The sequence below is a fragment of the Chiloscyllium plagiosum genome, unplaced genomic scaffold (genome assembly GCF_037043375.1).
Source record: "Chiloscyllium plagiosum isolate Xiang-an unplaced genomic scaffold, Cpla_swu_hap1 HiC_scaffold_8, whole genome shotgun sequence".
In the NCBI taxonomy this organism is placed as follows: domain Eukaryota; kingdom Metazoa; phylum Chordata; class Chondrichthyes; order Orectolobiformes; family Hemiscylliidae; genus Chiloscyllium; species Chiloscyllium plagiosum.
This window is the reverse complement of record NW_028270146.1, coordinates 92,960,009-92,972,972: the sequence shown is the minus strand read 5'-3', so window position 1 is coordinate 92,972,972 and position 12,964 is coordinate 92,960,009. Positions and strand designations below refer to the sequence as shown.

At 41.2% G+C, this 12,964-nt stretch overlaps 1 protein-coding gene across 6 annotated transcripts in view; it reads left to right on the top strand.

The window, feature by feature from the left end:
• The window catches only part of pacs2 (phosphofurin acidic cluster sorting protein 2), a 297,732-nt gene that overhangs the window by 154,688 nt on the left and 130,080 nt on the right, over window positions 1-12,964 (top strand). For all 6 annotated transcript variants that reach the window (XM_043698194.2, XM_043698193.2, XM_043698192.2 and 3 more), the window contains exon 2: window positions 3,700-3,787. In XM_043698194.2, coding sequence (XP_043554129.1) covers window positions 3,700-3,787 — 88 coding nt within the window. The remainder of the gene's footprint in view (window positions 1-3,699; window positions 3,788-12,964) is intronic.

The following is a 12,964-nucleotide window of genomic DNA, read 5'->3' as shown; positions in this document are numbered from 1 at the left end:
AAGGACGGATTGCACCTAAATTGGAATGGGACTAATATACTGGCAGGGAAATTTGCTAGACCTGCTTGGGAGGATTTAAACTAGTGGGGTGGGGGGGAGGTGGTGGAACCCAAGGAGATAGTGAGGAAAGACATCAATCTGAGACTGGTACAGTTGAGAACAGAAGTGAATCAAACAGGCAGGAATGAGGTAGGACTACTAAATTAAACTGCATTTATTTCAATGCAAGGGGCCTAACAGGGAAGGCAGATGAACTCAGGGCGTGGTTAGGAACATGGGACTGGGGTATCATAGCAATTACAGAAACATGGCTCAGGATGGGCAGGACTGGCAGCTTAATGTTCCAGAATACAAATGCTACAGGAAGGATAGAAAGGGAGACGAGAGGAGGGGGAGTGGCATTTTTGAGGAGGGAGAGCATTACAGCTGTACTGAGGGAGGATATTCCAAGAAATACATCCAGGTAACTTATTTGGGTGGAACTGAGAAATAAGAAAGGGATGATAACCTTATTGGGATTGTATTATAGATCCCCTCATAGTCAGAGGGAAATTGAGAAACAAACTTGTAAGGAGATCTCAGCTATCTTTAAGAAAAATAGGGCGGTTATGGTCAGGGATTTTAATTTTCCAAACATAGTCTGGGACTGCCATAGTGTTAAGGGTTTAGATGGAGAGGAATTTAAGTGTGTACAAGAAAATATTCTGATTCAGTATGTGGATGTACCTACTAGAGAATGTGCAAAACTTGACCTACTCTTGGGAAATAAGGCAGAGCAGGTGACTGAGGTGTCAGTGGGGGAGCACTTTGGGGCCTGTGACCATAATTCAGCACCGAGGGCAGGAGTCTTGCGGATATACCCATTTGGAACAGGTATGCTGTTTTGGAAAATGTAGGGGGTAATGGATTCTCAGGATTTAAAATAGTGATAGAAAAGGATAGACCAGATCTAAAAGTTGAAGTTCTAAATTGGACAAAGGCCAATTTTGATGGTATTAGGCAAGAACTTTCAAAAGCTGATTGGGGACAGATGTTCGCAGGTAAAGGGACGGATGGACAATGGGAAACCTTCAGAAATGAGATGACAAGAACCCAGAGAAAGTATATTCCTGTTAGGGTGAAAGGAAAGGCTAGGGGTAGGGATAGGTAATGCTGGATGACTAAAGAAATTGAGGTTTTGGTTAAGAAAAAGAAGCAAGCATACGTAAGGTATAGACAAAATAGATAGTGAATCCTTAGAGTACAAAGGCAGTAGGAGTATACTTAAGAGGGAAATCACGAGGACAAAAAGGAGACATGAGCTAGCTTTGGCAAATAGAGTTAAGGAGAATCCAAAGGGTTTTTGCAAATATATTATGAGGACAAGAGGGTAACTAGGGAGAGAATAGGGCCCCTCAAAGATCAGCAAGGCGGCCTTTGTGTGGAGCCACAGAAAATGGGGGAGATACTAAATGAATATTTTGCATCAGTATTTACTGTGGAAAAGGATATGGAAGATATAGACTATGGGGAAATAGATGGTGACATCTTGCAAAATGTCCATATTACAGAGGAGGAAGTGCTGGATGTCTTGAAACGGTTAAAGGTGGATAAATCCCCAGGACCTGATCAGGTGTACCCTGTAGCTGTGGGAAGCTAGAGAAGTGAATGCTGGGCCTCTTGTTGAGATATTTGTATCATCGATAGTCACTGGTAGGTGCCGGAAGACTGGAGGTTTGCAAACGTGGTGCCACTGTTTAAGAAGGGTGGTAAAGACAAGCCAGGGAACTATTGACCGGCGAGTCTGACCTCAGTGGTGGGTAAGTTGTTGGAAGGAATCCTGAGGGACAGGATGTACATGTATTTGGAAAGGCAAGGACTGATCAGAGATAGTCAACATTGCTTTGTGCGTGGGAAATCATGTCTCACAAACTTGAATGAGTTATTTGAAGAAGTAACAATGAAGATTGATGAGGGCAGAGCAGTAGATGTGATCTATGTGGACTTCAGTAAGGCGTTCGACAAGGTTCCCCATGGGACACTGGTTAGCAAGGTTAGATCTCATGGAATACAGGGAGAACTAGCCATTTGGATACAGAACTGGCTCAAAGGTAGAAGACAGAGGGTGGTGGTGGAGGGTTGTTTTTCAGACTGGAGGCCTGTGACCAGTGGAGTGCCACAAGGATCGGTGCTGGTCCTCTACTTTTTGTCATTTATATAAATGATTTGGATGTGAGCATAAGAGGTACAGTTAGTAAGTTTGCAGATGACACCAAAATTGGAGGTGTAGTGGACAGCGAAGAGGGTTACCTCAGATTACAACAGGATCAGGACCAGATGGGCTGAGAAGTGGCAGATGGAGTTTGATTCAGATAAATGTGAGGTGCTGCATTTTGGGAAAGCAAATCTTAGCAGGACTTACACACTTAATGGTAAGGTCCTAGGGAGTGTTGCTGAACAAAGAGACCTTGGAGTGCAGGTTCATAGCTCCTTGAAAGGTAGTCGCAGGTAGATAGGATAGTGAAGGCAGTGTTTAGTATGCTTTCTTTTATTGGTCAGAGTATTGAGTACAGGAGTTAGGAGGTCATGTTGCGGCTGTACCGGACATTGGTTAGGTCACTGTTGGAATATTGCGTGTAATTCTGGTCTCCTTCCTATCGGAAAGATGTTGTGAAACTTGAAAGGGTTCAGAAAAGATTTACTAGGATGTTGCCAGGGTTGGAGGATTTGAGCTTTAGGGAGAGGCTGAACAGGCTGGGGCTGTTTTCCCTGGAGCAGCGGAGGCTGAGGGGTGACCTTATAGAGGTTTACAAAATTATGAGGGGCATGGATAGGATAAATAGTCCATCAACGTCAGGACTCCTGCCTTTCAACTACCATTTCCAAGAGTTCAGGTGGATGTAATAAATCTCAAACCCAACTGGGATCGGCGAGTCCAGAACTAGAGGACATAGGTTTAGGGTGAGAGGGGAAAGATGGAAAAGGAGCAACCTTTTCACGCAGAGGGTGATACGTGTATGGAATGAGCTGCTAGAGGATGTGGTGGAGGCTGGTACAATTGCACCATTTAAGAGGCATTTGGATGGGTATATGAATAGGAAGTGTTTGGAGGGATATAGGCCGGATGCTTGCAGGTGCGACTCGATTGGGTTGGGATATCTGGTCGGCATGGACAGGTTGGACCGAAGGGTCTGTTTCCATGCTGTACATCTCTGACCCTATAAGTATCTATGAGATACTTATGGTCTGGCACTGCATAAAAGTGCAGTAGAGGCAGCTTCAGTTGGTGCTTTCAAAAGGGAATTGGATAAGCACCTGGAGAGAGAGAGAGAATTTGTAAAGCTATAGAGTGAAGGCCTAGGAGAAGGACTGGCAAAATTGCTCTTGCGCAAAGCTGGCATAGACTTGACCAGACTGTCCTCCTTCGGCTCGGTACCCCTTCAATGATTCTCAGCTACGTTTTGTTAAAGGGGTGGATTTCCCAGTCTCCTTTTAATAACTCTACTTCTGTGCAGGTGTAGGCTTGCTCCCTATTTTTATTTGGCCATAAAGTCTAATGTTAGTGCATCCGGATGAATACAGATTATGTTTGAAGTAAAAGCATTTTAAAGTAGCATATGTGTTTCAAGATCTGCTCAGATATGAGTCGACTACGAGATTTGTTTTGTTTCAATGCATATACTGTGCTCTCATGAGTGTATATTGTGTATTCTTTTACAGATTGTGCAGTTTGACATTGAAGAAGCTGGTTGTCGTAAAGGAGTTGGACAAGGAACTCACTTCAGTTGTTATTGCTGTTAAGATGCAGGTAAACTAGTTACTCTTGCACAGTCCTTTCTAACTTTGTTCTCTTGGAACAAGTAGACCAAAACCCATTTGAAAACTACTAACTCATATTGAGGCTTTATTTCAGTGCAGAGATTGGATTGACTTTAAATGTTAGCAGAAGGCTAGCTGTACTTCTATTCAAGACCGATCCCTGGGTTGGTGCATATTGGCTGCAATTCAGAAACCTGAGGTAACCAGACAGCAGGCACTGCCAATTTGCACCTGTATCTGAACCCCAATCCATTCAGACATTACTTGTTCCACAGGAATCTATCTCGCATTTGCTAAATCACAGTTTTGTTTCTAGGAAAGATTCCTCCCAAATTTCTTTGGTTATGTCCTGCAGTTCCTGTAACCAGACCTGATGACCAACTGCTTTTGTCTATTCATTGTTGCCATTGCATCAAGTAGGAGAAAGTGAGGACTGCAGACGCTGGAGATCGGAGCTGAAAACTGTGTTGCTGGAAAAGCGCAGCAGGTCAGGCAGCATCAAAGGAGCAGGAGAATCGACGTTTCGGGCATAAGCCCTTCTTCAGGAAGGCTGAAGAAGGGCTTATGCCCGAAACGTCGATTCTCCTGCTCCTTTGATGCCTGATCTGCTGCGCTTTTCCAGCAACACATTTTTCAGCCATTGCATCAAGTGCAAGACTAAATCAAAAAATTGCCTTACTTACGTTAACATGAGTGCTGCTTAAAAGAAACACTGAACCAATCATTTACCTGCTTCAGTAACTACAGAGAGCGATCCTATCCACATTGATCACAGAACTACTGTACTTTTACCATACAGATGATCAGCAATTTGGCCACAATCCTCCCTGAATTGCTTTATTGCCATTGACTGCCTGTTCTCACTGTGATTCACTCCTTGCTATAATAATATGCACTAGTGTATCAATGTATTCAGAAACCAGCTATTAGGCATTGAGAAAATGTAATGATTAAAAAAATCCAATAATAAATAAATAAATAATCACCCCCCCCGCTTTCCTTCCTACCCTTCCCTTTTGTCCAAGATGACGTTTACTCGAAGAGCAATACCCAAATATGGTAAAAGGAAAGCTTTTGCATCGTACCTTGTCATTGTCTCTGAAGTGTCCTAGTTTCTCCTCAGGATTGAATTACTTTCAAGAACAGTAACTATTATGTTGACACAGAGAAAGAATTTTGACCTTTGCAGAATTCCAATAAAAACAGCAAGAAAATAGCCAGTTAAACTGTTATTGATGGTGATAATGCTGGGGTGAGTGTTGAGGAAACACCAAGTAATCTTGATAAGCTTCTTCAAAAGACTGAGATGAGATTTATTACATCCACCTGAACTCCTGGAGATGGTAGATGAAAGGCAGTACTTCTGATGTTGAAAATCTGGAGCGTCAGTGTTGATCAAGAGCTCATTCCTGTCAAACCCAAAGATAGGAGTCAAACTGCTATATAAAATAGTTCTGAAATAATAATGGGTACAAATTTGTTCCTCTCTATTTCCTAGCATGGTGTATTAACTTTGCTATCAACACCGCTGTCTACTCGTGTTAGCATTCAACTAATTAAGGCAGTGAATGGTGGAATCAAACAAAACTTTAGAATTTTGACAGCTGGGTTAAAAGTGAAGCTAATGCAAGTAATGGCAGGAGCCATGAAGCAAGACAAATTAAATCATCCAGAGTTTGTGCTCCTAATTGCAATACAATAATCTGTGCTGAAAGTGTGTGTATGTATATGTTGGGAATTACATTAAACCTGGCCTGTGCAAAAGTGAGGACTGCAGATGCTGGAGATCAGAGTCTATATTAGAGTGGTGCTGGAAAAACACAGCAGGTCAGGCAGCATCTGAGGAACAGGAAAATCGACGTTTCGGACTCGAAACATCGATTTTTCTGCTCGTCGGATGCTGCCTGACCTGCTGTGCTTTTCCAGCACCAGTCTAATCTAGACTTAAACCTAGCTGTGTTAGACTATGCATAAGTTAAAAATACTTGGATACTGATACAGTTAAACAAAATTCATCCAGTTTACTGTTTGTGTGTTGGAATCTTCTGTACTCCTGCTCATATCTGCACAGTAGTTGACAATTTATGCTAAATCAAAGCTCCCCTTTTCATATTTACAAAGCCCTTATGTATTGGATCTAGAGTTTTCCGATTTAAGCTTTTATTTGATTATTTTCCTGTATTGTGAACAACCTGTCATACTATTCAGAAATTCCTCATGAAATGTGGCCCCTTTTTTAAGGGACCTTTTTGGCAGCTGCATGTATAACCAGGAGTACATGCTTCATTGCTATGCAGAAGACAAACATAGAAGTTGAAATAGGCCATGTAGCCTCTTGAAGCTTTTCTGCCATTCAATGAGATCATAGCTGATCTTCAAACAAATTCCACATAATGTAGAGCAGGATCGAGGATTTTGGAACACTTTTTTTAACTGAATGTGCAGGCAATTGTATCATATAGTTTAATAAAAAATTCTCTAGTGCTGTTTTGACTGGATTTGCACTAGAGATATTTCAAACACTTGGGAATTTCTGGGACTGTTGAAAATGATGGTAACTGACATGTGCTATCCCAATTGGTCATATGATCTAATCATTCTATGTATTTAGAAAATGTTTTGCCAACTGCACAGTCTTGGTTGCAGAAGAACAGTGTTTGGATTTAAAACAGGGTTTTCTTTTGTCGGCAAGGCAGATAAACTAGTGCCACAGCTGCTTGCAGGATTTGTTCACCAGTGTGGCTTGGCCCTCAGGTCAAAGGTGATTAAGAATAATTAGACAGCTGTACATATCCAATATACTGTAATTATAGAATAATAGAATTACGGTTATGAACTGGTCAACCAGCAGGGAACATTGAGTTCAGTCATATACATGTGTTTCTGTCATAAAAACAAAGTCTGGGGGAAACTCAATAGATCTGGCAGCATCTGTGAAGAGACCAGCAGAGTTAATATTTCAAATCAAATATGATTGTTCCTTGAAACTTCCAAGTTCTCTAAGGAATAGTTCAAAACATAGTTTTATCAGAGAAATGAAGGAAGACAAGATCAGTGTTTCAGTATGGGGAGGGGAGTTATAGAGTCATAGAAATGTACAGCATGGAAACAGATCCATCAGTCCAACCCGTCCATGCTGACCAGATATCCCAACCCAAATCTAGTCCCACCTGCCAGCACCCAGCGCATAGCCCTCCAAACCCTTCCTATTCATATACCCATCCAAATGCCTCTTAAATGTTGCAATTGTACCAGCCTCCACCACATCCTCTGGCAGCTCATTCCATACACGTGCCACCCTCTGCGTGAAGAAGTTGCCTCGTAGGTCTCGTTTATATCTTTCCCCTCTCATCCTAAACCTATGCCCTCTAGTTCTGGAGTCCCCAACCCCAGGGAAAAGACTTTATCTATTTATCCTATCCATGCCCCTCATAATTTTGTAAACCTCTGTTAGGTCACCCCTCAGCCTCCGACGCTCCAGGGAAAACAGCCCAACCTGTTCAGCCTCTCCCTGTAGCTTAGATCCTCCAACCCTGGCAACATCCTTGTAAATCTTGTCTGAAGTTTCATAACATCTTTCCGCTTTGGTGAGGAGGAGTTGATTTCAAAGATATAAGAATTGAAATGGGAAAACAACTGAAAAAAAAAATTACTGACAAAAAAACAAAAGTGGAAATCATATACAACATACATGTGTACACAGAATAATATTGAAATTAAGCAAAACTAAGCATGCTAATTAAATTAAAAAAGGAGGGGATAATGAAAAGAAATATAAAAGGTTCAGAAAGCGCACAAAATTAGAAAGGTAAAGAGAAACTATAAAATAATCAAGGATTATAAGAAGAAATAGTAATGTATCATATAGAAGTAAATAACCAAGGAACAATAATGATAATGGGTAGAGCTACTAAGAAATACACAGAAAAACTCACAAGTAATGAATGCAAAATGGCAGAAATGTTAAATAATTACCTTACCTCAGCATCAGCCAGGCAAACTAACATAGTGGGCATGACATTAGAAAGAGTTCTAACAAAGAGGTAAAGACAGTTTATGACAAAAGGGAGTTAAATGATCAATAAATTAATGAAATTTATTTCTGATTATATATAATTAGTGAAGGGAATAAGGGTGACTACTGGAAGCTTATGTGATTCCTGCATTTAAATAGTGAACCATAGCTTATGTTTGTGATGGGAAACAGAATTTAATTAGTTACTTAGAAGGTATAATAGAAAATAAAGTAAGCTTCATGTTTTCTGGCCTACATTGGGAATGGATGATACTGGTAGCTCCAAAATGCTAGTTTACAAAACATATGCTGACTTTTTGGGAAACCATGTGCGATTCAGTCATTTGAGTTTTGTCACTATTTCATGGGCCACACATGGTCTTTGAAATCAAAACCATAGTTAAATGTGTACTGCAACTACATGATCATATATATGTATATAAAAGCATAAGATGCTTTTAGCTATACTGTTAGTCAATCTCAATGGCCAGCTGACGGTTGCTCTGCCAACTTGATAGTGCTCAGGTGCCAGTTATCATTGATATAGCATTTAATTGGTGAAGTGCCTCTTTGATCTAAGGAAATATTGGAAATTAAGATTGTTGGAGTGTTCCAGTTTTTATGGTGCTAGATAATATGTATCTGATTGTCTGGAAACTGCAAATATAGTAAAGAGGAACCAGCAAAGATTCCAAAAAGAAAGACTCGCTTGACCATTTTTAATACATTTCTTGCAGTAGTAACAAAAGCTTGGATAGAGGCATGGTGCTGAATGGTGTGAGACCTGCTAAGGTTGTACCTTTGTTTGACACAAGAATGAGGGATAGACCAAATAATTTCAGGCCAGTCAGTCAAACCTGGTAGTAGAAAAATAGTTGGAATCAATTCTTAGAGACTGGATAAACTTACACTTAGACACAAGTTAATAAAAGCTCATCAGCATGGATTTGCTGGGAGGCGGTCATGTCTAACTAAGTTGATATAATTTTCTAAGGAAGTAACAAGGAGGATTAATGAGGGTGGTGTCGCTGATGTGGTCTACATGGATATTAACGTTTTTGATGCAGTACATAATGACAGATTTAATTAAATAAAAATGTAAAAGCACATGGAATTCAGGGGAAAGTAGTAAACTGGGTGCAACATTGACTCTGGCAGGAAACAGAGTGCGCGATGTTTTTGAGACTGGAAGGCTGTTTTCAGTCTGGTTCTGCAGGGCTCTGTACATTTTCTGGAAATTTAAAAGTTTGGATATTAATGTGTGTATTATGAAGTTTGTAGATGACATGAAAATGACAGTGATGTTGATGAACATGATGTGGAGAAGCTGGTGTTGGACTGGGGTGGACATAGTTAAAAATCACACAACACCAAGTTATAGTCCAACAGGGGTTTATTTGGAAGTACTAGCTTTCGGAGCACTGCTCCTTCATCAGGTAGTTGTGAAGCAGGATTATAAGACATAGAGTTTATAGTAAACGATCACAGTGTGATGCAACTGAAATGATATATTAAGCAACCGTCGGTTGTTGCTAAGTCTTTGATCTTTTAGAATGGGTTCAGTTTCATTCGGTATCCAGACGGTCTGGACTCTGACCTCATACGTTTACTGCATTGTCTGTGCTGAGATGTCAGCTTTTTTTATATAAAACCTTAAGTTATCTTGAGAATGTGACTGAAGAAGTTCTAAGATTTACATATCAATGAACTGATTCTAAAAGATGAAAGACTTAACAACAATCGAGGGTTGTTTAATATATCACTTTGTTGCATGACACTGTAATCTTTTGCTATAAATTCTGTGCCTTATGTCCTGCTTCACAACTACCTGATGAAGGAGCAGTGTTCTGAAAACTAGTGCTTCCAAATAAACCTATTGGACTATAACTTGGTGTTGTGTGATTTTTAACGTTGATGATGAAGGTAGCTGTAGATAGCAAATTAATATATTAGTGCACTGGTCAAGTAGGCATACCAGTGGCAAATGTAATTCAACCTGGAGAATGGGAATGCATTTGGGAAGGTCAGACAAGGAAAAGGAATACATAATAAATAGAAAATTACTGAAGGGTGGAGGAAGTGAGCCCGTCTTGTACTGATGCAGTCCAGGTGGCGCAAGGGTACTTATTGTTATTAGTGGGGGAAGCTCTAGCATTCTGTCCCAGTGATTATCAGGATGGTGTAAACATGAAGGGAGCTTACAAGTGCTCCCATGAATCTGTTGCCTTTGTCCTCTTGGGTGGAAGAGGTTGATGGTTTGCAAAGTGTTGTCGAGCTTAATGTTCCAGAATGCAAATGCTACAGGAAGGATAAGAAAGGGAGGCAAGAGAGGAGGGGGAGTGGCATTTTTGAGAAGGGATAGCATTACAGCTGTACTGAGGGAAGATATTCCCGGAAACACATCCAAGTAACTTATTTGGGTGGAATTGAGAAATAAGAAAGGGATGATGACCTTATTGGGATTGTATTATAGATCCCCTAATAGTCAGAGGGAAATAGAAAAACAAACTTGTAAGGAGATCTCAGCTATCTTTAAGAAAAATAGGGCGGTTATGGTAGGGGATTTTAATTTTCCAAACATAGTCTGGGACTGCCATAGTGTTAAGGGTTTAGATGGAGAGGAATTTAAGTGTGTACAAGAAAATATTCTGATTCAGTATGTGGATGTACCTACTAGAGAAGGTGCAAAACTTGACTTACTCTTGGGAAATAAGGCAGGGCAGGTGACTGAGGTGTCAGTGGGGGAGCACTTGGGGGCCAGTGACCATAATTCTATTAGATTTAAAATAGTGATGGAAAAGGATAGACCAGATCCAAAAGTTGAAGTTCTAAATTGGACAAAGGCCAATTTTGATGGTATTAGGCAAGAACTTTCAAAAGCTGATTGGGGACAGATGTTCGCAGGTAAAGGGACGGATGGACAATGGGAAACCTTCAGAAATGAAATGACAAGAACCCAGAGAAAGTATATTCTTGTTAGGGTGAAAGGAAAGGCAGGTAAGTGTAGGGAATGCTGGATGACTAAAGAAATTGAGGTTTTGGTTAAGAAAAAGAAGCAAGCATACGTAAGGTATAGACAAAATAAATAGAGTGAATCCTTAGAGTATAAAGGCAGTAGGAGTATACTTAAGAGGGAAATCACGAGGACAAAAAGGAGACATGAGCTTGCTTTGGCAAATAGAATTAAGGAGAATCCAAAGGGTTTTACAAATACAATAAGGACAAAAGGGTAACTAAGGAGTGAATAGAGCCCCTCAAAGATCAGCAAGGCAGCCTTTGAGTGGAGCTGCAGAAAATGGGGGAGATACTAAATGAGTATTTTGCAGCAGTATTTACTGTGGAAAAGGATATGGAAGATCTAGACTATGGGGAAATAGATGGTGACATCTTGCAAAACGTCCAGATTACAGAGGAGGGAAGTGCTGGATGTCTTGAAACGCATAAAAGTGGATAAATCCCCCGGACCTGATCAGGTGTACCCTAGGACTCTGTGGGAAGCTCGAAGTGATTGCTGAGCCTCTTGCTGAGATATTTGTATCATCGATAGTCACAGGTGAGCTGACGGAAGACTGGAGGTTGGCGAACATGGTGTCAATGTTTACGAAGGGTGGTAAGGACAAGCCAGGGAACTATAGACCAGTGATCCTGACGTCGGTCGTGGGCAAGTTGTTTGAGGAGGGACAGGATGTACATGTATTTGGAAAGGCAAGGACTGATTAGGGATAGTCACCATGGCTTTGTGCTTGGGAAATCATGTCTCACAAAGATTGAGTTTTTTGAAGAAGTAACAAAGAGGATTGATGAGGGCAGAGCGGTAGATGTGATCTATATGGACTTCAGCAAGGCATTTGACAAGGTTCCCCATGGGAGACTGGTTAGCAAGGTTAGATCTCATGGAATACAGGGAGAACTAGCCATTTGGATACAGAACTGACTCAAAGGTAGAGGACAGAAGGTGGCAGTGGAGGGTTATTTTTCAGACTGGAGGCCTGTGACCAGTGGAGTGCCACAAGGATCAGTGCTGGGTCCTCTACTTTTTGTCATTTATATAAATGATTTGGATGCGAACATAAGAGGTACAGTTAGTAAGTTTGCAGATGACACCAAAATTGGAGGTGTAGTGGACAGCGAAGAGGGTTACCTCAGATTACAACAGGATCTTGACCAGATGGGCCAATGGGCTGAAAAGTGGCAGATCGAGTTTAATTCAGATAAATGCGAGGTGCTGCATTTTGGGAAAGCAAATCTTAGCAGGACTTATACACTTAATGGTAAGGTCCCAGGGAGTGTTGCTGAACAAAGAGACCTTGGAGTGCAGGTTCATAGCTCCTTGAAAGTAGAGTCGCAGGTAGGTAGGATAGTGAAGGCAGCGTTTGGTATGCTTTCCTTTATTGGTCAGAGTATTGAGTACAGGAGTTGGGAGGATATTGGTTAGGCAACTATTGGAATATTGCGTGTAATTCTGGTCTCCTTCCTATCGGAAAGATGTTGTGAAACTTGAAAGGGTTCAGAAAAGATTTACAAGGATGTTGCCAGGGTTGGAGGATTTGAGCTACAGGAAGAGGCTGAACAGGCTGGGGCTGTTTTCCCTGGATCGTCGGAGGCTGAGGGGTGACCTTATAGAGGTTTACAAAATTATGAGAGGCATGGATAGGCTAAATCGGCAAAGTCTTTCCCCTGGGGTGGGGGAGTCCAGAACTAGAGGGCATAAGTTTAGGGTGAGAGGGGAAAGATATAAACGAGACCTACGGGCACCTTTTTCACACAGAGGGTGGTACATGTATGGAATGAGCTGTCAGAAGTAGTAGTGGAGGGCTGGTACAAATTACAACATTTAAGAGGTATTTGGATGGGTATATGAATAGGAAGGGTTTGGATGGATATGGGCCAGGTGCTGGCAGATGGGACTAGATTGGGTTGGGATATCTGGTCGGCATGGACAGGTTGGACCGAAGGGTATGTTTTCATGCTGTGCATCCCTATGACTCTAAGTACTTTGAAAGTTGTTCCTCAAATTGGTAATCTTCAAGATTATGTTAGTGGGAGATTCAGCAATGACTATGCAATTAAGTATCGGGGTGATGATTGGATGTTGTCATTTTGTGATTGACCATTGCCTGACACTTGTGTAGTGCAAATGTTACTTGCTAC